The sequence below is a fragment of the Canis lupus genome, chromosome 29, assembly GCF_003254725.2.
Source record: "Canis lupus dingo isolate Sandy chromosome 29, ASM325472v2, whole genome shotgun sequence".
NCBI lineage: Eukaryota > Metazoa > Chordata > Mammalia > Carnivora > Canidae > Canis > Canis lupus.
Window position 1 is genome coordinate 16,252,555 of NC_064271.1, and position 26,399 is coordinate 16,278,953.

General features: G+C 43.9%; 1 protein-coding gene and 1 long non-coding RNA gene across 2 annotated transcripts; one reads left to right on the forward strand and one right to left on the reverse strand.

Annotated features, from left to right (window-relative positions):
- The first annotated feature begins 263 nt into the window (after positions 1-263).
- VXN (vexin) lies at positions 264-26,399 on the forward strand. The gene is made up of 6 exons (XM_025477876.3): positions 264-3,252; positions 7,579-7,634; positions 15,272-15,422; positions 19,306-19,367; positions 22,012-22,103; positions 23,947-26,399. Exons 1-6 carry the CDS (start codon positions 3,186-3,188, stop codon positions 24,128-24,130), a joined length of 612 nt encoding a protein of 203 aa, XP_025333661.1. The 5' UTR covers positions 264-3,185; the 3' UTR covers positions 24,131-26,399.
- On the reverse strand, positions 20,677-23,952 carry LOC112678553 (uncharacterized). Its single transcript, XR_007407036.1, has 2 exons — positions 23,250-23,952; positions 20,677-21,558 (listed from the first exon to the last, which is right to left on the reverse strand). It is a non-coding gene; the product is annotated as an uncharacterized LOC112678553 (long non-coding RNA).

The window sequence follows — 26,399 nt, forward strand, 5'->3', positions numbered from 1 at the left end:
TTTTTTAAATTATATATATATATACTTATATATATATAAATAAGTATAAACAAATCTGGAAATGCACCACCAATCTGTAAACAATGATTGCTTTTAGGAAGTGAGGCCAGAATAGGGGAAGTAGATTTCACTTTTCCTGTATACCCATCTGTAATTTTTGAATGTGTTATAATAAGCATGTTTTTATATAATAAGCATGTTTTGTTTTTATTACTTAAAAATATTTGCAACAGGTAAAAATAATTTCTTAAGAATTGTTTTTCTCTGGGTGTGTTTCGTTACTTTTGCTCATTTAGTTCTGTGTTTCAGGCTTATTCAATTGACTAATACAATATATTCTAATTGATTAAGTTTGGGCTTTCTGAGAAAAAAAACATAATCTAGCCTGGATTCCTTGAGATTAAATCCAGACGACCCTGATTGGCTTCTGGGTACCCTAGAAGGTTCTTAATTTTAATTTAGTGTCAGGTCCTTGAAACTACATTTGTGTCTTTTAGCTCTGTTCCTTATTATTACCTCTTATTAAGCATGTGGTTAACCAAAGCTCCAGATTTCTTTTTAATAAAATGCTGCTAAACCCCAACTCCATACTATATAATTTTTTTAATGTAAAGGTAAATGTTTACATTTAGTTTTATTAAATTCCATGCATATTTTATTACCTAGAGTCCATTAACATGATTTCAGTCTGTTAACATAATTTTGGATCTTTCTTTCTATTTAAATATTCCTCTGAATTTTCTATGATTTAAAAATTTAATCACTGTGGAGGTTATAAAATTTGTAGACGTGTCTTTTAGACAGTACTCTTTTTAACTGAAAATGAGCAAAACCTACTTAAACTTAGAAAAAGGAAACTTATCAGATGGAGGTCTAGGTATCTGGACCCCAAGATAGGAATGACAGTAGGCCAGAGGGAGAGACAAGGCAGGAAATGGGAAACTATCAAATTTTTCTGTCCCTCCCTTACCTCTGCCTCTTTGTGCTCTTCCAATTCTCCATACCCACTCCTTACTCTTCCAATACTTCACTTACTCCCAACCCCTCATCCCTCCCACTGGCTCTCACCCACTGTATATGTGACCACAGACCCACGAACTATGGGTCAGGGTGGAAGTACTTGCTCCCCATCCTCCATCTAAAACACTTTACCCTGGATTTGCATCTAGGCCTCAGGCCCTGTCCAGATCATCAGTTCCATTTATTTCCACTGGCTTCCCCTCCATTCCACACCCTCCTCCCCACAGTGAACCTGCAAACCACCTAGATATTGAAAATTTATACCTTCCCTCTGGCCACAGGCTAAGGGCCAGTTTCTGCTTCCAGGAGGCAGCAGTTTTGAGTTAGGTGTCTACCCTGGTCCAATCGAATGTGGTCAAGGGAATAGATTCAAATAGAATAAACATGGCTTCCCAGGGCCATCTTCTGTAGCTAGGTGCAATTCTGAGACCTAAATGTAATATTGACACTAACTGGTGAGTAAATGCCCCAAATTTGTCTACTACAAAGATAGCAGGGATGCCTGGGTGGTTCAGTGGTTGAATGTCTGCCTTCGGCTCAGGTGATCCCGGGGTCCTGGGCTCACATCCTGCCTCGGGCTCCGCATGGGGAGCCCACTCCTCCCTCTGCCTATGTCTCTGCCTCTCTCTCTCTCATGAATAAATAAACTCTTAGAAAGAAAGAAAGAAAGAAAGAAAGAAAGAAAGAAAGAAAGAAAGCAAGCAAGCAGTGGACACCATGTCCACATCTAAGAAGGGCTTTGAACTCCCAAGTTTAAGGTAGAGGCCAAGGTTTTGGAGGTAAAGAATGGAGTATAATTTTAGCAATTAAGTACATTGATTTTGGAGTCAAATTAAGGATTAAATTCTAATCCTGCCATGAACTAGGTATTCTAATCTTGGACACATTACTCGTTCTCAGGCAGCCCCGGTGGTCTAGCGGTTTAGCGCCACCTTCCGCCTGGGGTGTGATCCTGGAGACCCAGGATCCAGTCCCACGTCGGGCTCCCTGCGTGGAGCCTGCTTCTCCCTCTACCTGTGTCTCTGCCTCTCTCACTCTCACTCTCTCTCTCACTCTCATGAATAAATAAATAAAATCTTAAAAAAAATTACTCATTCTCCTCATGCCTCAGTTTCCTCACCTATGAAATGGCAAAAATAGTGGCTAGTCTTATTGGGTGGCTCTAGACATTAAATAACATTATACATCATGCTTCTTAGCAAGCAGTTAATAAATGCCATCTATCATTATCAATATGAATACATAATTGCTATCAATACGAAGAAATAAATCTGTCTTGGTATAATGAAAGACAGTGGGTTTGACATAATATACGTAATACATTTCAGACATACCTTATTTCTGTGTGTATACTTAGAATATATAAGACAAAATATAGGGTATATATTATTCTACATAAATACAGGGTAATAGAATATATAGGATAATATACATTAGGATATTTAGGACAATACAGTGTAATCTTCTTGTAAATCTAATCTTCTGTACCACCTTGAATGTCAGGGCGCTGCGTGTTACAATGTCTCTGCAAGCACCTGAAGGGTTATACAAGGAGATGCTAAGTACACTGCTCTCTAGAAATGTCAGCCTCTCATGCACTGGCATGAGGCGAAAATGCTCTAGAGAAACAGTCCTTTTGTTTAAAATAGAAACTTAGAAGGAAGCCAAATTAACACACGACAAATTACTGAATATCCAGTTCTTCTGGAGGAGGGGGGGAAAAGCACCCCTTCATTTCTGAAATGAAAAGGGTAATTGCTGATACGAAAATTCACGTTTCCTTCAGCCAAGCTCCAAATCTCTAACCAAGTCGGCGATTTCACTTCATCGTTACTTCACAAAAGACTTCCAAAATCACTGCGGCAGACACGGCAAAACAAAAATGTTAAATACATGCTGGCTGGGAGGGGACTGAAGCCTCCACGCTCAATCAAAGGTTTACAATAATAGGATTCATAAAAAAAAAAAAAAAAAAAAAAAAGACAGATGGGATTAGAAAATGTTGCAGTGAAGACTCTGGAATGAGATGAGATCACAGCAGCAGCCTGTCTTTTGTGGATCTGCACAATGATCCCTGAGCCAGACTGGATTAGGAAAGCTCGAGACTAGGGGTTCAGGGAGAGGCTTCCGGTTCCCGGCACTTTGGGGGAGAGGAGGCTGAAACGATGCATCAGATTTACAGCTGCAGTGATGAAAATATAGAAGTTTTCACCACGGTGATCCCTTCCAAGGGTGAGTAAATTGCCCTTGACGGTTTCCTTACGGAGGCACCTTATTATGCTGGAGGTTAAAGACAATCACGTGCTAGTTTACTAGGGTTTATCCTCAGGTCTCTCGGAGGGTTTGATGGGCTCTCTGTCGTGATGGTATTTGTTGTTGTTGTTGTTGTTGTTTCTGAAAAGGATGTACGGGGATGAACATCAATCATTGAGAAATCATCCATCAAAGGGTGGGGGCGGCTGGGTGGGCGGGGGGGTGGGGGGGGTTGGTGATGAGGGCAGTTAAATGCTCCCAGTGTCACTTAATTCAATATTGGCAACCCAATCTGCGGAATGAAAGTGACAGCAAGCCATTGTTTTAGGAAACAGAGATGAAAACAAAATTCCCTGGGCAGCTAGAGAGATTCTCCTTCTCCACTGAGCAAGTGGGCTCTGAAATGAGAACGGCTGGCTCAAAAGTATGATTTCTAACTATGCTATGAAATGTGAGTGAGGAGAAATCCTCCCGGCAGGGGCCTAAAGTCCAATGCCCTGACCCAGGACTGGCCTCTAACCAGACCCCAGGGCCACGGTCCCAAACTTCACCTGAAACGAGCACCACCACAACGCGTGACTCTGCTCTTGTGCTGGGGGTGAACGGTGTCAAGTCCCAGGAAGGGCTTTGTGTGGGAGCTCAGCGGACAGCAGGTGTCTGGTTACTGGACAGTTCCCTTACCCCCTCCGCAGCTCAGCCCTCTCTCCTGCTCCCTCTGTTCTTTCCCTGCAGCCCTTGCCTCGCTGGGAGAGCCTGGGACTCTGGCTCAGCCCTGGTCTCATTGTCAGACTTGAATGAAGGGGGCTGGATGTTTGCTGGTGTTGTGACCCCCTGTTCAAACAATCCCTTTCTTCTTCCCGTGTCAGCCACTGACAGGGCCACTGCTCAGGGGGGGAAGGGAGACACTCGGCCTGGCCACAAAGAGACAGCCTGCAGAACATAAATAAAGCTTTTGACATCTATTGCCACATAGAGAGAAAAAAGAGCTAGGAGTCTGCCCACGTGTAGGAGTTGGAACTCTGTCTGGAGACTCTGAAAAGTACCTGGAAAGTCAAAGCTGACCCTCCGACCCTGCAGTTCCACTTCTGAATGCTCTCACTCGGGGATGTTCACAGTGGCATTGATTCTAGGGGGGCAAAGTTGAAAATAACTTCAATGTCCTTGAGGAGGGGAGGGGGTAAAATGCGGTGTCATTGTACTATGGAATATTCCACAGTTGTCAGCAGGGATGAACTAGATCTATGTGTATGGACACAGATCTCAAAAATATAATGTTGAGGAGGGGGGAGGCTGGCTGAAAATTTTATATGTATGGTAACAATTACTGTATCTGGCAATACAAAACAGCTGATGGATACACATCCACAGAGAGTCTGAAAACATAGGCTGGAAAGATGCAGATCAAATTAGTGATCTTACTAGCTCTGGGGAGAGATGGAAGCAGAATTAGCAGGGAGAAGAAAGGGAATCTATACTTGCCTAATATTTTCTTTCTTTTACGTGAGAAAAAAAAACAAATTGGAAGCACATATGAAAATGTTAAGATGTATCTATTTTCTGTAATTTTTTTCCACTTAAGTTTTAAAGGAAGAAAAAAAACCAAAGCCTCTCATAGTCCTTTTTAATTAAAAATGTATTCAACAATTCAGGAGTATGTCACACTTCACCTGAATAAAATCACTTAAAACAGGGCCTTTGACTCCATTTGCTTAGCGTCGTGGTCAAGAGACTACTGCCAATTCTGTACTGTGTCACCTTGGGCAGGCTTCATCTCTGTGGCCTGAATGTCCACGTTTGTAAAAGGGAGAGCTAGAATTTACCTCCTAGGGTTATTATGGGGGGGAAACTGAAAGACAGATAAAACATAAAGCTTCTAGAACAGTAACTCAGCATGTAGTAAGCATCATTAAGTACATCACTTACAAAATGATTTCTAGCTTTATTCCACATTTAGAGCAATGAATATGTTCAGTCGGAGATAAAATATTTAATCCTGTGTTCCTTTCTTGCCATTTTCATTCATGGCCATCTCCTGGTAATAAACCAAGTATTCATTGGTATTCATGGACATTTCACTGCTCAGGAAGTTGTTCTCCAAAAAAGGAGTTTTTGCAGTCTTACATTAGACCATGAATGGAAGAAGTTCACTTCTTCCTCCTTCCTTTTTTTTTTCTTTTTTGCCTCATCTTGCTTTCTCCAAAGCTCTCGAGCAGAGGGATTTCAGTGAAAGAAGACAGTGCTAGCTCTTCTTAAGTCATTGCTTATAAGAGATTGGTAACTCTTCATTACATGCCCATGTTCCTTACCCATAGAAAGAGAAAGTGGCTTAATTCTGTCTAACAAGGTTATAGTTCTCTCTTCCCTCTTCCCAGTGCTACAGTTTAGCATGACCAAAATGACCAAGACATTTTCTGAGCACAGATTCAACAGCATGAGCAGGGAGGCCAATGGTTAAGAGTATAGGGCCTTGTACCACCATCAACTGGGTGACCCCCAACTTCAGTATCCCCACCAATAAAATAGAGATAATGCAGAGTACCTAGCTTACAGAGTTGCTATGAGGAGTGAATGAGATAAGGCAAATAAGCCATCACCTGGTAAAGCTCAATGTGAGCTATTATTATGTTTATATTGTTGTAGCATGTCCTTCTATCCAACACACCCATGCATACACATACTGGGTTCAGCTTAATATTTATTTGTTTTTTCCAGCCGAACCATCTTAATGTCTCACAAAATATGGCAACAGCAAGTGTTATAGTATTATTGAAGTATTTTAAAGGCACAGGACATAGATATCAAGTCTATAACTGAGGACAAGTGTGGATTTTTACTTTCTGGAGAGAAAGAGAGCCCTTTAAGGGAAAGATTTCATAGACAAAATTCACAGTAGATACAAAAGATAAAAGCTGTGGTTTTACCAAGAAGTTATACCAGAAGTTATTTCCTGAGACACAGCAGAGGGGGTTTTATTCTAGTGTGAATGGCACCACAGCATTCAAAATAATTCTCTTGAGAATAAACAGCAATGGGAGGGGAATCGGGGAACAGCAGGAGGAAATGGAGAAAACTCCAGAAAGAGAAATCCTAATGGAATGCTATAGTATCTAGAAGTTATTACATATTCTTTTCACCTGCTTTCAACTTGCAGAAATGGAGGAAAATCAGAATAACCACCACTAATTTGGGGGAACTTACTCTTTGCCAGGCACTGGACCAAGGGTTTTATAAAAATTAGTTCATTTAATCCTCGTCACAGCCCTCTGAAATGGGTGCTATTAATTACACGTCTTACAGATGGGGAGAGTCGTGGAGAGGATGGGTAATTTCCCCAAGTCACATAACTGGCAAGTGGTCCAGTTCTGATTCACACTCAAGTGAAAGGAGTCTGGAACCATGGCTATTAACTAGCACACTGTCCACCAGGTTTCGTGGCTATAGGTGCTCTGAAGAAAATAATACCTCCCAGCACTCATCTGGTCACTTATCTGATAGGTGACCAGAAGTCATCTCAGTTCTAGGCAGGGCAGTGACACGGTGGGATTTCAGTTCCAAATAAATCATTCTGGCAGCAGTAGGGAAAAGAGATGCCTGAGTATCGCCATTTTCAACAAAATACACACCTTCTTCCAACCAAATAACATTTTTTAACAGTTGATTTTTTAAGCTTTTTTACTGTTGTAAAACATACATGATATAAAATTCACCATTTAAGCATTTTTAAGTGTACAGCTCGGTGGCATGAAGTACATTCATACTGTTGTGCAGATATCACCACTATCCATTTCCAGAACTTTCATCACCCCTAACCAAATCTCTATATAACAACTCCCCATTCCCTTCTCCTCCTAACCCCTTCATAACCTCTGTTCTACTTTCTGTCTCTGAGTTTAATACTCTAGGTAACTCATCTAAGTGGACTCATAAAATATGTGTCCTTTTGTGTCTGGCTTATTTCACTTAGCTTAATGTTTTCAAAGTTGGTCCATGTTACTGTATGTATTCAGAATTTTATTTCTGTTTAAGGCTGAATGATATTTCACCGTAGGCTTATACCACCACACTCTGTTTATCCATTCATCTATTAGTAGACGCTTGAGTTGTCTCCACCTTTTGGCTGCTGTGAACGCTACTGCTATGAACTTTGGTGCACTCAGCCAAGTAACACCTAAAATTGTAATCACACCCTGGAGTCTCCCCACGTCCCTTCTTGGCGCTCTGCCCCCTTCTACGTGCAAACCCTCTCTGAGGCTACATCAGCCTCACCCATGTTCTCTAAAACCATTCCTTTCTCTCTCTTTGCAGTGTCCAGTCCAGCCAGAAGAAGAGTCAAAAGCTCTCAACATCTCTTGACCAAGAATGTAAGGACAACTTCAGTTCTGATCCGTTTTATTGGTTTTTAATACAAAAGCAGCATCTAGCTCTCCATTTCCCCTGCCCTCTATAGCCAGGAAGCTTTTCTCTATGGCATTTGCTGCTGCCTGATTTCCTGTCCTCCACTTCACCCAAATAATTGACAAATGTCAACCAGACAGGAAACAGCCCTGAATTAGACTCCCCTAGTCTGTCATTTCCCCCCAACCTCTCAGATGTATAGAGTAAATCTCATTCTCTGAAAAAATTTTGTTCTTATTTAAACAGAGTCCACGATGAGTATAGCATTCCTGATTTAGTGGTCTCCTATTGTTGGCATTTGTGATGCTCCATTTTTTCCACTATTATGAATAGTACTGCAATTAATTTGTACAAAATACTGTTCTTTTGGATTAATTCCTTGGTAAATTAACAAGTAAAAGGATAAGAAGAGTTTCATCTATCCATCCATCCATTCATCTATTCATCCATCCAATATTTGCATTCCTACTATGTGTAAGAGACACTCTGCGAGACGCAGAGAATAGTGATTTTTTTAAAAAATGGTTTTGGCTTACGGCTTTGTCACATATTACTAGGAATTCTGAACAGGTGTCAGGCTTCCAGCAATGCTTTTCCATTTACCTCTAACCTAACATCAACTTTCATTTTTTTATATTATCCTTTGCTACTCTAATAAGAATTTGCATTACCTTAAAATTAGTTTACATGTCATTAGAGCCAAATGATGCTGTAAATTTCTCATTTTGCTTACATATTTCTCTACACAAAAGTTGTCAATCCATCTTTGTACTTTCATTGAAAATGTTTAACTGCTAATTGTTTCCTCTTGGTTATGCTGGGATTTCTATTACTATAACAATTTTTCATAGAACACCATTTTGATTTTCTAAGTATCTCAGCTTTTGAAAGCCTATTCTCCTCTTTTAAAAAAGAATTATTTTAAGTATCCTGGGAATGAGATAGGTTTTAGTCATTGTCATTTTTGACAAACATGACTTTTTTAATTCCCAAAGTAGTTAGTATGTGCCCATTATAAAATTTCAAATACGATGAACATATAAAATATAATATTAGAAAATTCTAAGAAGCTACAGAACATAATGGCTAGGTATGTAGACTTAAAGTCACACTGCCTGGACTTACATTGCAGTTCTATCCATTTCTAGCTAGGTGACCTTGAGCAAGTTGCCCACCGTTCAAATGGGAATAATATCTCAAGAACCATTAGAAGGAGTGAATGATTTAATACACGTAAAGTGCTTAGTCCAGAATCTGACACACACCAAGCACTCATTTAGTGATGACACTTTTTTTTTTTAAGATTTTGTTTATTCATGAGAGACACAGAGAGAGGCAGAGACACAGGCAGAGGGAGAGTCAGGCTCCCTGTGGGGAGCCTGATGCAGGACTTGACCCCAGGACCCTGGGATCATGACCTGAACCAAAGGCAGACACTCAACCACTGAGCCAACCAGGTGTCTCCCGTTGTCACTTTTTAAGTGAAAATTTCCCATACTAACATATCATTATGCTCCATTGCTCGATAACATACTGTTTTTGCAATTTGCTTTTTTCACTAACCTAAAAATCTTGAACTTCTTTACGTGCCAATTGAAACATATCTCATTCTTTATAAAGGCTGCATACCATGCCATTGTATGAATGTACTATAATTTTCTACCCAAATCACATCTGAAGTTTTCTAGATTATTTAACCAAATTACCAATCAATGAGGTTTCTTCATTGTTTCTACTAAAACAATGCCACGAGCGATATCCTTGAACATACCTTTCATGCTCTTATACAAATGTTTTTGAGGGTAAATTCACAGATATGAAAATGGTTAGTCATCAAATCAATACATTGACCTCCTTAGTGCTATATGTCAATTATATCTCAATTTTATTTTTTTTTCATTTTTTTTAAAGATTTTATTTATTTATTCATGAGAGGCACAGAGAGAGAGAGAGGCAGAGACATAGGCAGAGAGAGAAGCAGTCTCCATGCAGGGAACCTGGTGTAGGACTTGATCCTGGGCCTCCAGGATCACAACCCAGGCTGAAGGCAGGCACTAAACCACTGAGCCATCCAGGGATCCCCTATATCTCAATTTTAAAAAAAGAAAACGCTCAAAGGACATGAACATTGAAAAAAATTTATAGCCATTGCAAAATTCCTAGCAATTATGTTTAAAGTACCTTTACCAAAACCAGTACTATAGGTCATCAATATTAATCTTTGACAATCTGATAGGTGAAAAATATCTTGTTTTAATTGGCATTTCTTTAATTATTAACAACATTCTTCATCTTTTCAGGGGTTTTGATATTTTTGCTCTATAGGTTCTTGATTCATGTCTTTTGCCCACTTTTCTGTTGTATATTTTTAAATGACTTTTGAGAATATTTTATATTCTCAAAGAATATAAAAAAGAGGGCCCCTGAAAGAAAAAAAGGACTTTTAATAGATGGAAGATTTCTTTGTGGTAGGGAAGAGATTCTTACCTTTCTCCTGGTCCCTGAAAACTTAAGTCCCTAGTCCAGAAGAAAAATGCTCCCAACTTTCAAGGAACAGTGGATGTTTTCTAACATGGAAAGGGAGCGGTATCTGGGTGACTCAGTTGATTAAGGAGCCAACTCTTAATTTCAGCTCACATCATTACCCCAGGGGCCTGGGATGGAGCCCCTCCATAGGCTTGAGGATTATCTCTCCCTCTCCCTCCTCTGTGCCTCCCCACACTCACACGCACCCTCTCTTTCCAAATGAATAAGTCTTTTTTAGAAACGGAAAGGGAAGGGGTTGTTTGTAGGTAATTTGCTGTTTAAGGAAAGTTTCACAACAGACTTTTTGGTCAAAGGGCTTGAGTTTGACATTACTCTGGATTTGAAGGAGCCACAAATCATTCATGACTCCAGAAAGATCCCTTGGGAATTGGGAATAGTTTGTTACCAACCAAGTTCTTGCCTTGAATTTCTAACCTTAAACAATGTTCCTATCTGAATCACTCCTAACACTGATATCCACTGACTTTATGGACACAACAATATTTACAAAAGTTTTTAAAATGGAAACTAAATCATCATACTTTCTGACAGTTAAATAGGTTCTAGGGAAGAAAGTTCTCAGATTTAGAACCTAAATAAAGGAGACATCCCTCCGTGGTGGTGATGGAGCCACATGGGCATGAGATATACAAAGCAACCAAAATACAGGGCACAGCCTCCTGAAGCAGCCTTGACTTCAGCCAGGTACTATAGAACCGTGCTCTCAGGTTCCCTGGGAGTGGAAATTTTTGAGAAAGACTGTCATGCTTATGGTTTATGACTTTCCCTCCCCAAAATATTTTTACTCAGAGAAGAAAAATGACTCAAGTATATGAATACATATTAAAATTTGCTTTTGATTTAAAAAAAAAATAGAAGCTGGGTCTTGTCTTCAGCTATGCAGTCTTCTTCCAGGTGAGACAATTTAATTATGCCCTCTGGCCTTTGAGCTCTTCTCTAAATTTCTCATTTCCCCTAACCCCTGACTCATCCTTTGCTTGCAAATCTCAACCCCAGCTGTACAGAACATTCAAATTAGAAAAGACAAGAAAGGTCTTAGTCTACCTAAGATGAAGGAAGTGAGTCCTGAAAAAAAAACGGTCTCTGATTTTTTGTTTTCTCATCCATCTGGCTCTTGGCTTCCCTTTGAGTTCCCAAGGAAAATATTCATATTTTGTAACTGCTTGAATCTACCAACATTTATGACTTTCTTTGTCCTGAAATTCTTATTTGTGTCTGTTCTCCTTGGGCTACCATGTAAAGTCAGGTTCCTTCCTTTATAAAGATCTCTCCTCTCTAAGCCACCCTTAGTGCCAAAGAATCACTAAGGTGTGGACATCTAGGCCACACAGTGATCACTGATTCCCAGCCCCCTCATAATGAGCAGCGGCACCACCCCCTGGAAAGATGGAGAAATGAGATTGTAAATGTCATTCTCCCCAGATTCAACCCTTTGGGGAGAAATTGGTCTGGAAATCTACTGATTTTTCAAAATCCACTGAGCAATCAATTGCACTTGAAATTTATCTGGATGTAGGTAGTTCTGTGGGTCTTACAAAGAGCCCTCACCTGGGAGTCATAAAACCACAGCCCTCATCCTGACTCTGCCCCTTATAGCTCTGTGACCCTGAAGACACATGATCTCTCTTGGCCTCAGTTTCCCTATGTGTAAAATTTGGGAGTTGGGCTAGAACATTGCTGAACAATATTCAGCAGCCCTAAATAATGATGATTCTCCATCACCTAGGTCTCATGGGTCTTTCCAGCTCTCCACCAGCCCAACTTCTCCATTCCCTCTCCCTGTTCCCCTATCTTACCCCTGTACTCAAGGTGCTAAAAAGCTTGCTCTCAACTACTTCGAGACCAGAGCATTAAGTCACCAAACTGTGTCCTAGAGACTAGAAAATAACCCAGGCTTTCAGGAGGCCACAGTCATCCATTCAGCTGTCTGTTTCCTGGTGTGGGTCCAAAGCACTCCCTGGAGCCCTCTCAGAGCCTCTATTACTGTGGGAAATGAGAACCAAGTACCAGCTAAGAAAGAGAAATCTGAACTGGGCACCTCCACTGTTTCCTTTCCTGCTATTGGCATGCTTTGGGAACTAGAGAAGATACCCTGACGGTGCACTTGGCCCTAAGTTGTGACCTGGGAAGAAATCAGCCTCATCCTTATGCCCAAGGAACTTCCTACATCCAGCAGAGGGCTAAGCAGCTAATACTTCTCCCTTTCTTCCTCCCTCCTGATTCTCTTCTCCCGCCCCACAAAGCAGAGCAGGATTTGCGGAGGTGGAGTTTCTTGTTCCTAAAGGGAACATTTGCTTTCCTTTCAGAGGAGGAAATGCTGGGTCTCCCTCCTGGACTCCGCAGGCTTTCATTACCTGCTTTACTTTTTTTTTTTTTAAGATTTTATTTATTTATTCATAGACACAGAGAGAGAGGCAGAGACACATGCAGAGGGAGAAGCAGGCTCCATGCAGGGAGCCCGATGTGGGTCTCGACCCCGGGTCTCCAGGATCACACCCTGGGCTGAAGGTGGCACTAAACCGCTGCGCCACTGGGGCTGCCCCTTGCTTTAATTTTTCCTTGCACAAAGCAGGTCTGAAAACATACCAGTCTCACTCCTCCTCATTTAGGAGAATGCTGACAGAATGAAAATCAAATCAGAAATATCTGTGACAGCCAAGAGCCCTGTGTCAGAGATGAGGTTCAGGTCTCTCCAATTCAACTCATTCCAGGAGAGTCCTTAGCTAGCCAAATATGACGTGTCCAGGGGAATGACATCCAAACTACCAGTAATCCAGGAAATTCTCAGGGTTCCGGGCAACATCATGGCAGAGCACAGGGCCAAGGGGAAGGAAGGTAAGGAGGAAAGCAGAGGGGACTGTTAGTGCAGGGGGGTCAGTGCTGGACCACCCACCTCTGTGCCTTCCAGTCCCCAGTGAGCTGATGCAGGGTGGATCCGTGCTGCCCCCAGGCCAACGGAAACACCACCTAATCATACCACAGTTTATAAATGTATCAAATCATTGTACACTTTAAACTTACAAAATCATATGTGTCCATTGTATCTCAATTTAGCGGGGAGGAAAAAGGAATACATATTTTAAATAATTGGGGGGATGAAGAACCCACCTTTTTAGTGCCCAGAAGAGAAAACGTACTAATCCTATATGCTGCTGAATTTTCAGCTTTCTCCAAAGGCACAGTGAATGAGTCTGGGCCCTAAAACGGACTTGAGAAGAGTTAATCTCCTAACCCAGATAAGACCAGATTTGGGATATATTAATTTTCTAAGCAAAGGACTATTTGTGGTAAACTGAAGCAAAGGGTGACAGCTTCTCCTACTTTCCTCTTTGGGAGACACGAACTGTTCTCTGATTCTGTAGATAAATATGTGGCACAAAGAAAGAGAGCAAGCCCTGCTACTAAAGTCTCTACAAATTTACTATGCCCCAGGACAGCAAGGACACACAAGAACATCTCCTTTCCGCATAATCACAAGTCAAAACTAGGGTGTGAACTCAGGTCTGCGTGACCCCAAATGGAGTTACCTTCCTCATTACTGACAATCTGAGAGGAGAAAAAAAGACACAACTTTGCTTTCATTTACATTTAATTACCATTCAATATCTCTTCATATTTACGGTTTCATGTTTACCATTTGCATTTCTGTTGTCAATTGCCAGCTCATGGGTTTTTCCCATTTTTCTATTGTTTTCTTTCTCTTCACTGATTTGTAAGAGTTCTGTGTACATAGGGATAATTCCCCATCACGTGTAACAAATGTTATATTGAGCCACATGCAACTCTTGTGTTTGTTTTTTGTTTTTAACATGTATCTTTGATCTGTCTGGTATTTATTTAGGTGTGAGAAGTGTGAACACAGATCCATTTCTCCCAGTCACTTGCCATTTATTCTAGCAGGAGTTATTAAGGATTCAATTTTTCTCCACTAAATTGAAATGTCACCCTAATATTTAAAAAATTTAGTCTTATTTGCTTCAGGATCCTCCAAAAGCCACACAATTGTTCTATGTGGACAAGTGAGGGAGATCCACCAAAGGCCAGAGAATGAGAACTGAGATGGGTCCACCTAACTCACAGATGCACCCAGCACCCGGTACAAAACATGCCCTCGAAGGGCATCTGTTGAAGGAGCAAGCGAATGAGTAAATGCAAGCCTCAGAGAAGCTGCGGTGTACTACTGGGGATTCTAAGCAGCTTCAAAGGAGTAAAGAAATTCAGAATGAATGACCTCAATGTCCTGGATATGTATAAAAATATGCATAATATGAGCCAAAACCTGCTAGGATTCCCTTCATCACTCCCAGTATTAAGATAAAATATAGTATTATTTGTCTCAAGTTTTTGCATTTAAACTATTTCAATATCTAAGTATGTATATTTTAACCTGTAAGGCCTATTTTGGTGGGTCTTGACAAAAGGGAGATTTCCTCTTAATGTACTTCCCAAAATACCCATTCAGCAGGTGATCATTACTGGAAACACCTTAGCTCTTAGCATTCTGTCTGGTTTTCTGGAATTCCCACTTAGCGAACCACACATAGTGGACGTTCATCTCCCAGCTGCACCTGCCACAGGCATTCTGCGAGGTGGGGTAAATGTGAGCACGTGGAGCTGTGCCAGCTCTGTCTTGCCATCAGTTTTTTTTTTTTTTTTTTAAACCTGGGAATTAGGTGGGCCCCAAGTCCTCTCCCTAGCTCTCCCTCCGCGAGAACGAGAGTCTGCTTAGTGCAAAGACTGTAAGACCCTGATTTCTAGACCTGTCTCCATTTCAAATAGCCTGTCCTGCAGCCGACCATGTCAGGCCCCAGGGCAGGTGGCATCTTTGGCCGGATGGCCCAGGCTCCTGGCTCTGTGAAGGGACTGCTGGTGAGGAACCCCCAGAACCCTCACCTTCCCGCACCAGGGCCCCATTCGGCTCGCTGAAACTAAATAAAACGGTCGACCTGCTGGAGGCCAGTTGAGTCGAGCTCTCTCGCCGCTGCATCGCTGCGGGCACCCGGTGCATCTGCAGAGGGGAGAGGAACAAGCTGACTGTCCTTCCTCCTCCCGGCAGGTGGTGATCGAGTCAGACCTTTACACGCCGCGGCCCCTGGAGCTGCTGCCGCACCGCAGCGAGCGCCGCGACGCCGAGGGCCGCAGGTCGGGCCGGCTCCATGGCGCGCGGCCGCAGGGCCCCCACCTGGGCAAGGCCCCGGCCAGACCCGGTACGTGCGCCCCGGATCGAGCCCCTGGAACCTCCCTGGGGGGTGGGGGGGGGGATGACGCGCTTGGACCGGCCGCTGCGGCGTCTGCGGCCTGGCTGGCCTCTCCCAGGGGTCTCACGCTCCTCGCCCGCGCCCCGCATCACGCCAGGTGAGCGCCGCACCTGTGGCCTGGGGCGCCCCCCTCCCCGGCGCCCGCGGCACCTGCTCTCTCTCGGGCCCCGCCCACAGCAGCTTCTCTAGGCGCCAACCTGAAAAACCCTCCTGGGCGAGCACAGATGCTCTCACCTACCGTCCTGCTCCCCAGGAAGCCCTGCTGGATTCAAGAGATGAGAATCATTCCGTTCTGGGGGAGAGAGAACCAGCGTAGACAGGACTCAGGAAGAAACAGAAGCTTACGTTATTTACTTGACAGGCCGTGAGTGTGATTATACAGGCTCTTCGTAAACTGCCACCCTAAGAGCTCACCACCTTAAATGTGAATGACTTAGGGCTATGCAACAATCTCTAAAAAGAATGTAGGGACACATGCGTTTTGAAAACTGGAGGCATTGTAGCCTTACCTTCGCTATTTTAAGAATGCCTTCCACCCCAAGCAATCAAACAGGAACCTGCGACTAGCCCGCCCAAGTCTGTGATGGTATTTTGCCTTTAACGGCTGGTTTAGGTTATTTCTGTTAATGTCCACAGCCTAAAGGAATTCATATTTTAACTCCGAAAATGTACAATAGAAAGTCTGGGATGTCCTTCTCAAGGCATTTGGGTGTCGACAATTTTGTATGTTGTAAGAACTGAAGTTATACTTCATCAAGTGTATCTCCATCCATTTCTCTCCTTCGTAGATGCCCCACTGGATCTCTAAGGTTTCTTTGATCAGTAACACCCTGATCCTGTTTTTACGATCCGACATATAATAACGCATAAATGAAGATATCTTCTCTAGCTAAGAGATTACATATACACATATGTAGAGTGAAAGCATTAGGAAAACCACAATCTGCCTTGCAAATTAAGAGGAGATAAATTCTCTGTGTCTATATATAGGTGAGTGGGTGGGTGCATGTGTGTGTAGAAAGAGAAAAGGAGAATATGTTCGCTACAAAATCAAAATGAATGTACAGCCATGTTTCTCAAATCTTAATGTGCAGAAGAATCACCTGGGAATCTTGTTTTCATGCAGATTCTAATTCAGCAAGACTGAGTAGGGCTCCAGACTTTGTTTCTAAGAGGCTTCCAGGTGATGTTGAAGATGTTGGTCTGAGCACGATATATTGATTAGCAAGGATTTAGTTGGTCAAATAAGTTGTTCTCACAGTGGGGTCCCCAGCGCAGCAGAATCACCTGGGAATTTGCTGGAAATGTAAATTTTGGGTCCCACCAGAGACCTATTGAATCAAATCCTGGGATGGGGCCCAGCAATCTCTGATTTAGCAAGCCCCGCCCCCAGGTGATTCTTACACATACTGAAGGTAGAGAACCCCATGCCCTTTTACAGAAAAGGAGACTGAAACCATAGAAACTAACCCAAAGTCACACTGCTTATTAGCAACAGAACTGAGATTAAATCCTAAATCTTCTCATTTCCTAGCCAATGCCTCCATTCCCCCTCACCCAGCCCCCAAGAAGCTTCCCAATCATCTAGCTTTAGGGGCCACTTTCCTAAGTAACTTGACTGTCCAAGTCAGTCTTTTATTCTATAAAAGAACAGTAAGTAACGAAATGGAGATAATCTGCCCAACATGTGACAGTCAGCTCATGCAGGGAATGTGCCAGTCAGGTTTTAAAAAAAAAAAAAAGATTGAGCTGGGCATTGATTCAATTCCTTCAGCTCCCCTAATCTGATAGATTCCAGAGGGGGTTGACAGAGACGGAGGGTTTCTGAGTCAAAGCCAGACCCAGTGCTTTCCACGAAAAAGGCTTTGGCACTGGCCTTGGGTACTAAATCTTCCATCCTCCCATCAGAAGGATGTGTGTCTCCAGGGATCTCAGATCTGGAGGCTTGCTTCTTTTCTGAGCTGTAGGAGAAGGCTCCTGGATGATGCAGCCTTCTCATGTGGGAGAAAGATTCTCTGAGGAATCTTGGAAATTGCAGGGACTCTGAAGGCAGAGACCCAGCTGAGAAACTCTCTCACCATGAGGCCCTGAGCTGGTGAGCCTCAAATGCCTAGAGTGGGGACAACCACATCCTAGGCCTTGGAGAATCTGCTGCCTGTGGAATGTCTCCACCGAGACGTCATCAGGCTCCTCAGAATCAACTTGTTCAAATGGAATGCATTCTCCTCCTTCAATCTTGTCTTCCTTTCTCAGCTGGGATGTTTTCCTTAACACCCTTTTGTTCTCTCCACCCCCACTCCACCCACCACATCGCATACTAAACTCTGACAATGTCAACTAGATATGTCTCATCTTTCCCCCTTGCTACCTACCTCAGGCTACCTGGGCTGAGATCCTCTTCTTCTCTGGTGTGTAGCATCCAACCCTGGCCCTCTTCCCCTATAAGGCTACCAGAGGGGTATGTCTAAAGCAGAAATCTGCCTTTGCCATCCTCCTGCTGTTCAATTTCCTTCCTATCCCGACTGCCCTCCAGACCATGTTCAAGGCCCTCCAAAATCCATTCTCTGCTGACCTCTCCAGGGCCACCTCTTGTGATACACTCCTGTCCCTGCCCATCGATATACACAGCAGCCCTGAGCTGCAGTATAATTCTGTGACTACTCCATTATATTGTTTCCCCGACCTTCTCTGACCCCATTCTTCCTGCAGCTTGTCCTTCCTGTCTCTACCTAGCAAACACTTCCCAGACTGGGTTAGGGTGTCCCTCAGCCAAGTTTCTCCAGACCTACAAGACCCCCAAAGCAGTTCACCATTCCCTGGATCATCCTTATCTGGCTTCCTCTGATTGTTATGCATCTCTAAAGACTTTACTTTCTCATCTGGAAAGTGGGGACTATCATGATATCTACCTAACAGGGTCATGGTGAGGATTAAATGAGACAATGTTTATGTGTTTCACAGCACAGTGCCCAACGCAGGAAATACTCAAAACTATGAGCTGCTATTATTTATGCCAGAGCACTGTACATTACAATTTAATCTCAGTAGTCTTGTAGCTTCATTTTATTGGCATTTAAATGTTTTCTTCCTTGGGCTGGAGTGTTTTATCTCTATTTGCTATAGTGTGATAGGATGGGGCTTGTTCTGGAATGTCTGCCCAAGGAGAGGACAATATTGAAAGCCAACTTTCCCCCACCTATTGCCAGCTACCTCAGCTCAACACCTGGATTCTCAGAAGCTGCTGACTTCAGGGTAGAGGTTAATCAGAAGTAGATCGGGCTTCAGGCATAAAGGCATAGCAAGAAGGTTCTCACATAAGTCTCGTGTAGCCAATGTCTCAGGACTCTGATGAACTCCAACCATCCCACATCATAGAGCTGTGCATAACACCGCAGACAGGGCTTCTCTGCTCATTTCCAGAGAAAGGTGTCCAGGATCAACAAGCTGAACAGATCCCAGCAGTAAAGACTCAATTCTTGATAACTTGTGATGTGACACCTTAGGAAAGAAGGAAGGACCAGCTAAGGGCATATTCTCTGAGCACCTACTGCACACAGACACAGTACTAAATGTTTCCACACATGTGATCTTGTTAGGCCTTAGTTCTACCACCTTTCCCCCCCAGTGATGGGAGGAGTGCCAGGGGTACAGGTGCCCCACTCGACGATTGCCCCATTGCCTGAACCTACTGCCTGATTTTGCTGCTTGGCACAAAAGCCTTTAGAAATTCTCAGCTTGGGATTGATTAGCAAATGAGATCATTGACGGAGAACCAGGGGGAAGTAGAACACAGAGTACCACTGAGTAATGCCTCCTCTGTTCAACCTTGCAGTGGGGATTTCAGAAACCAAGTCATCAAATCTGTGTGGGAATCGAGCATATGGAAAATCTTTGGTAAGTAAAATAAGCCTGGTTCATTGTTATCTGTTGTGCTTTAAACTTCTTGCCCTGTCCTTTGTTTCAGGCCTGAGGATTATCAGAAAAGCCCACTGAGGGTTCTTTGCTCCTAAAGTCTATGAGCTAACAGCACACCCCTGGATGTTACTCTTTCTTGCCAGAAATTCAGGTCCTAAGCAAGCAGAAGGTGTTACCTAGTGGACATCTCCAACATGGGGGGAAAGCAGTGGTTTCTGTGGCAGGCACGTGTCAGGTAGAAATGCCTAATTTCCCAGCAGCAGCTATAAGGGTCTCAAATATTGTGAAAACACGAAACACTGGGTGTCTCCAGTCAGGACACCTCTGAAGGACATCTACTCCAGGTTAGGGTCTCTGGAAGCAGACTCTGAGATGTGGGATGGGGGTAAGAGATGTGCATTAGGGATCAGCACCTCTGCAAGAGAAGGGAGGTGGGTTGGCGCAGAGGCTGAACTGCCGTGCCTCCTGGCGGGAGCTGTGAGGCAAGTGCTACCCATCTGCTTTGTCCTAAGTCGGGCCCAAATGGCCAAGCCTTTGTTTCCTCCCCGCTCTGTCATGGTACGTGGGCTGCCTAGCAGTTGGGCAGCTTGTCCTTCTCTGAAGGGAGATCAGGTGGTGCACATCTAGATCTAGCTCAGGGTCACACTGAAAAAAAAAAAAATCCTATGTCGTCTTCTGGGCATGAATGTGGTTACCCTCTGGGTTAGCACAGGAGGGGTGGAATCACGGCTAGAGGTGAGGTCAGCTTGGGCATCCTGGATTCCACAAGCAGCAGCTCTCCAGATGGATGGATCGTGCCACGTGAGGTCTAAAAAAGACCCAGGAGATTGTGTGGGCTGGCCCTATCATCCTTTATGGAACTAGTTGGACACTGAGCATTTTGCTCCCTGTCTGAGCAGAAAATCGAATCCAAATACCTCATTTAGGTCATCCCTGTACTAGGAAAACCACACAAAGGCAGGGATGGGACAAGCTGTTTTATCAGGAGCCCCCACACAGCTAACTGATTCAGTGCTGACATGAATTGGAAGAGGACTAAGAAGAGTGGAGGAGAGATGGGCTTATGTTCCTGGGGCTGGGCTGTTGGCACGATGGGGAGGGCGAACTCCCGAGAGGCCACAAGGTGGCACAGTAACTCTGCCCACAACCCTTGGCCAGCTAGGGAGAGAAGGGACAGTAATTATGATGTCCTTGACCTGGAATTTCCCAACAATTCCAGGAATGTGGTGACCTTAAGCCTTCCATGGGGTTGGGGTGAAGGAACAAAGCAAAGCAGATGCCCATTGACTAAGCCAACTCTGGATTTATTTTTTTTTTTTAACTTTTTTTTTTTTTTAATTTTATTTTATTTATGATAAGCACACAGTGAGAGAGAGAGAGGCAGAGACACAGGCAGAGGGAGAAGCAGGCTCCATACACCGGGAGCCTGATGTGGGATTCGATCCCAGGTCTCCAGGATCGCGCACCTGGGCCAAAGGCAGGCGCCAAACCGCTGCGCCACCCAGGGATCCCCCAACTCTGGATTTAGCCCTAGTTAGGCCATCAGTTACTTTTCCGTTTAGTGCAAGCTTCTTGAGCACTTAGCACCTCCATCAGGAGAGCTGTGGGAGGGCCACCAGAGAGATTAAGTGCTAGACCCTGACACACACCATGCCACGTTTCCAGGGACCAGACTAGAAAAGGATATGAAACAAGAGGAGAACCACAGAAAGAACTGGTGGAATGTCAAAAAAATGTCACATAGGTACTCAGTGCTGTGGGGACATTGGACATGAGGGCAGAGATAAATCAGCTTAGGCCACTAGCCTGAGGAAAGGCTTCCAGGAAGAAGTGGCCTCACATGGCAGGCAGAGGTGATGCAGGGGGCGAAGGAGCCAAGGGAGGAAGGAGAGCTGTACATGTGCTTGAGGAGAGGCTTCGCTGTGCACGGGAATGAACGTGAGCATCCGGGGCCAGCCACACTGGGATGGGAGCTGTCACCGTACTGCAGGGGATCGCAGAGATAGAGCTGCAGGAGGAGATGGAGCCAGTTTTCCAGAGCCTGGAAGCACAGGCCGCAGAGCTGACCTCAGTCTGGCCTGCAGCAGGGAGGGGCTGCTGGCCCAGCAGGGCTGGGATTAGTGGTGAGACTGGTTGGAAGCAAGGAGGTCCTGGGTCATGGATCTGGAAGCTATGACAGAGGAAATGGGGAGTATGGCACGAATCTAGACAGTCTTTCAAAGCACAAATCTACAGGATTTGACCACAAAGTGGACACAGGCAATTGGAGTGGGGGGGTGGGGAACAGAGTTCTCAGGTAAGATTGTGCTCTCTCTTGGGCTCCCCGGGTCAGTGGTTCTCAAAGTGGGGTCCTGGGACTGGCAGCACCCAGGAACTTGTTAGAAATGCAGAGTCTCGGGCCCACATCAGACCTACTGAATCAGAAACTGTGGTAGGCCCAGCGCGGTGCTAACAAGCCCTGCAGGGGAGTCCTGATGCCTGCCAAAGTGTGAGGACTCTTGTCCCACGTGGGGGACCGACGGAGCCATCTCCCTTTCAACCAGCTCCAGTTGGGCCAGAGTTGGGACCAGAGTTGGGACCCTGGCCACATCCTCACGTTGCCTTCCCCTCCCACACCACCCAGATTCCTCCGGTGGCCCGGATCTCGGTGAAAGCCCCCGGCGTGCTGGAGGCCGCAGCCACGGGCTCGGAGAACGGAGGTGTTCTGACCAGAGGGTAAGTGTGGCGTCACCCCACCCCCACCCCCGTCCTGCCACAGAAGAGTAACAGGTGGCCTGGTTCACAGACTCTCAAGATGCTCAAACAAAATCAATGCCAGCTTTAAATTACCTTTTAATGAGGGCAATAATCCCAGGTCTCTGTAGCGCCTCATCAACTGTTTCCCTAGGATTAAGCTGAAGTGTTTTTGATGGTTTCCACTTCATTAACACCACTCTTTAGACTTGGAGAAGTGTCATTTGGGAGGCTTTTTGGTTAATTAGATGGATGTAATCACAGGTCATATTCAGAGCCTCCCGGTAGGCGCAGTGATGTCAGAAATGCCTCATGAATTAGGTTAAGGGCCCAAGGTAAATATGCAAGATACAAGAGTCTCAAACCAAATTTATAACCCCCATGTTACTGTTGACTGATCCAGAGCCAGCAGCTAGAGCAGCAGGACTGGATAATCCCCACCTCCCCACCCCCAGCAACTCCGTCACTGCCTCCAGTGTCACACTAATGGCAAGCAAGTATCTGAAATTCAAGTCAACATGTATCTTGATGCCTCTGCCACTATCCCCCATGCTGCACATAGCAGAAAAGTGATACAGAGGGTGATGTAGGGATACAAGGCTCTGAGCTGCTTGCTTGCCCAGCACTGCCACTAACCTGCTATGACTTCAGGCAAGTTATTGTAACCTCCATGCCCTCACTTACTTCAAAACAAAACCCAAAACCAGGGATGATAATAGTACCCCTCTTAAGGGATGATGGTGAGAACTGAATCAGATGATATGTGAAGAATTTAGCACAAACTCTTGCTGTTAGTTTTCAAGAAACCTACAATCTAGCAGCTGGAAAGGCACATCCTTGGGGGCGTGTTAGATGTGTGCGTGTCAGAGGGGCCATGTGCTAGAATATTAACCCAAGAGGTGTACACCTTGAAAGTTTAGAGTCCCAGGAGGAAGAGACTGATATGAAGCTCTCCTAGATGAAAGAAAATCATTTAGAAAGAATTATAAAAACTAAGTCACTCAATGTATTGGGACCTAACTGGTGAAAAGCCAGAAAACCATGTGGATTGTTTGAAGGTCTAGTGGCCAATGGTCCTGAGCAGCGATGGCTGTTGCTGAAAACTGAATTAAGCCCACAACAACTTACTGTGCTGCACAGACCAAACTTTCTGCTCCACAGAGCTGCATGCGGAGGGATCTCCATGGTCCCCCTTTCTCTCTAAGTTCAGACATTCTCATTTCTATGTGTTCCTGGAGTCTGGCTATTGAAAAGTAAGGCCATTTCTTTCACCTAGAGGGAGGAAGTGAGGAGAGAGATAAACATTTACTGAGGTCTAAAAATGAGCCCAATGCTTTATTATCTCATTTTCTTCCTCACAAGTCTTGTGACTTAGGTGAAATTATCCCTGTTTTGTACATGAGGAAACTGAGGCTGGCTGAGATTAAGTCATTCGCCTGAGGCCACAGAGTCAGTCAGTGAGCAGCAAGATGTACTCCCCATTGCTCAGGCTCTTTCAGTAGCTCTAATGCTTTGGGAAGCTTGCCCTTTCCAGCAAGATTGTTGGTATAAAAGTGGGAGGGGTGGGAAAGGAGACTCTGGGACAAGAGCAGGATTTGAGATTCATGGACCACTGTGCCAAGAGCCACCTCCTTTCCTCACCCCATTGTAAGGACCCCTCAAAAGAAGTCATCCACATATGCATCCCAACAGTGACCCTCCATCCTGGTCACACGGTGTATGAACAGAAGAGAAATAAGGGTTCGATCTACTCCTTGAGGGCAAAAATGAAAGTCTGGCTCTATGAAATGACTGTCCTCCCTACTTACCCCTGACTCTTCTTTAGATCCAGACATCTCAAGAAGATGACTGAAGAGTATCCAACCCTTCCCCAGGGAGCAGAAGCCTCCCTACCGCTGACAGGAAGCGCTTCCTGTGGTGTCCCTAGCATCCTCCGGAAAATGTGGACAAGGCACAAGAAGAAGTCTGAATATGTGGGAGCTACCAACAGTGCCTTTGAGGCTGACTAAAGGTGACCTTCCCCAGGTGCCCTGCGTTGGCCAGAGTTCACTGCATAATGGGGGAGGAAGCTTCCAGATTGGAACTGAGCCGCATTCACCTCTGCTACTAGCTGGTCCAAACACACCACCATCTCTTACTAACGATAGCCCTGGCTTAGGGTACAGGCAAGGAACCCGCCTTCGAAGGCAAAAGAAAAGGGTGCCTTCTTAGAATCGATAAAGTCATGGATCTGAAAGTGGCTTCGGGAGGTCATAGAGGTTATATCCCTATCTTTAAGCAAAACCACACCACAATCAAATTTTCCCAACCTATTTTAAAGACCTCCAAGGAAGGAAGCAGGCAGTTCCTCAGTCTTCCTTGTGAGTTGTTCTAATGTGTGTGATTCCTGGTATAAATATAAGAGCTTGATGTTTGAGGCACTTGTAAACACAGTGGTTCTTACTACTCCTCTTATCACATTTATTTCATCTTGACAAGGTACAATTTTTAATGACAAAGCACTCTATATTTACTTATAGTTCTAATATCCATTTGACAGTATTGTCAAGATCAGTATTGATCATTTGGCATGATTGCATGAATTCTCTATTCTACGTGCAGCTTTTCTATAGAAAAACATGATTAAAAATTAAATGTTGAATGCTAATGTTTTCTGAAGTGGCATAGTCTAGTGAAATTAATAATGCCTTGCAGTGGCAAAATGATTCTAACTTTTGAAAGTGTTTCCCATCCGTTATCCCCATTAAAGAAAACACACTTATTCCCAGTCTACAGATGAGACAGCCAAGGCCTTATGAGATTTTGTGATTAGATATGGTTAGTGGAACTGGATACTAGGTCCTCAAGCCCACCAGACTCCTTTCTTTGCTTACTTTTTTAGCAACTGATTTGAGGATAGTTTTGAGGGGTAGGAGTATGTCTCCAGGGGCAATGTTTGAAAGGAAAAATTTGATAAAGTTGGAAAAAGTAAGTGATTTAAATGAAATATTAACTATTGGGTTGAACTTGAAGAAATTGCATCTCTGTAAGTCAGAAACAACTGATCAATTTCATGTGATTCAACCTAATATATTAATGCAATGCTTTCCTTCTTTTAATGGAAATGTCATCAATCCCACTGTTAACTTCAATAGGCTTATGATAATAATATGATAATGACACCTCCCATTTATTAAATGCCTACCATGTGTCAGACATGACACTGAGCACTTTACATTCATTCTTTCTGTCCAACAACTTTGAGTTAGATGTCCTTATCTATTTAATAGATGACAGTTTAAAGCAGTTAAATGATTAGCCTGAAGGTGCCTGACCCATCTGGTATCAGGCTTCATTGCCTGTGTATCCGTGTATTCACACAGAATAGTTCAGAACATAGAGAAGGATCAAGGTTAGCAAATAATTTTCATCTCAAACGCTAGATACAAATGATTGGCAGAGGCCGCCTGGAGTGCTGTGTGGAGGTAGGCCTGAGATCCAGGAGTGCAGTGGTCAGTTAGAAATGCCTGCCTGTGGAGGGCATTAGTGGCACATAACCCATAAATCTGTCACCTGTAGCCTCGACTCTGTCCCAGAAGGCTTGTTTTCTAATTCAGAAACTTGAATTAATCTTACCCATTTAGCAAAATCAGATACTCCATGGTGAAAGTCTAAGACTAGGTTGGAAATCGCCAAGTTTTAGTACAATGAAGAATGTGGCCATGTTACCAGTCCAACTCAACAGTTATTCATAAGCTATCGCTCTGTGGCCACATGTTGCCTTTTGCTAAGTTACCTGTTTCCATGGCCCCAGTGAGCCATAAGGAGGCATGGAGGAAGAAGAGGCCTGGCCCTCTGGGCTTTCATCTTGCTGATCCTTGCCCTTCAGCCATTGTTTTAGATGCTCAGCCCCCAGTCCTCACGTTATAACATGATTTGGAGATTTGGGCATCGAGTGCTCTTTCAATGAAGGACTGGTCTCAATGGACTAAGAAAGAGTCTTACACAGTATAGATTACAGGGCCTGGAAAAGAGTTAGGGAGCCAGTAGGTGATTAATGCCAGACCTATCAATCAGAGAATCCCAAAACTATTTATTTCAGCTTATTTAATTTGTAGCTGATGTCGTCTATTTGTATGTGGCACCTGGAGATTTCCGTAGGATGGAACTAACTTATTTATTTTTAATTTAAATATTTCATGATGAAGTGTTTGCCTTGCATAGAATGTTTTAACTGACCGGTTCAAATAAAAATAAAGTATGCTTTGTTTGTGACACCAATAAACCACCACAAGAGTA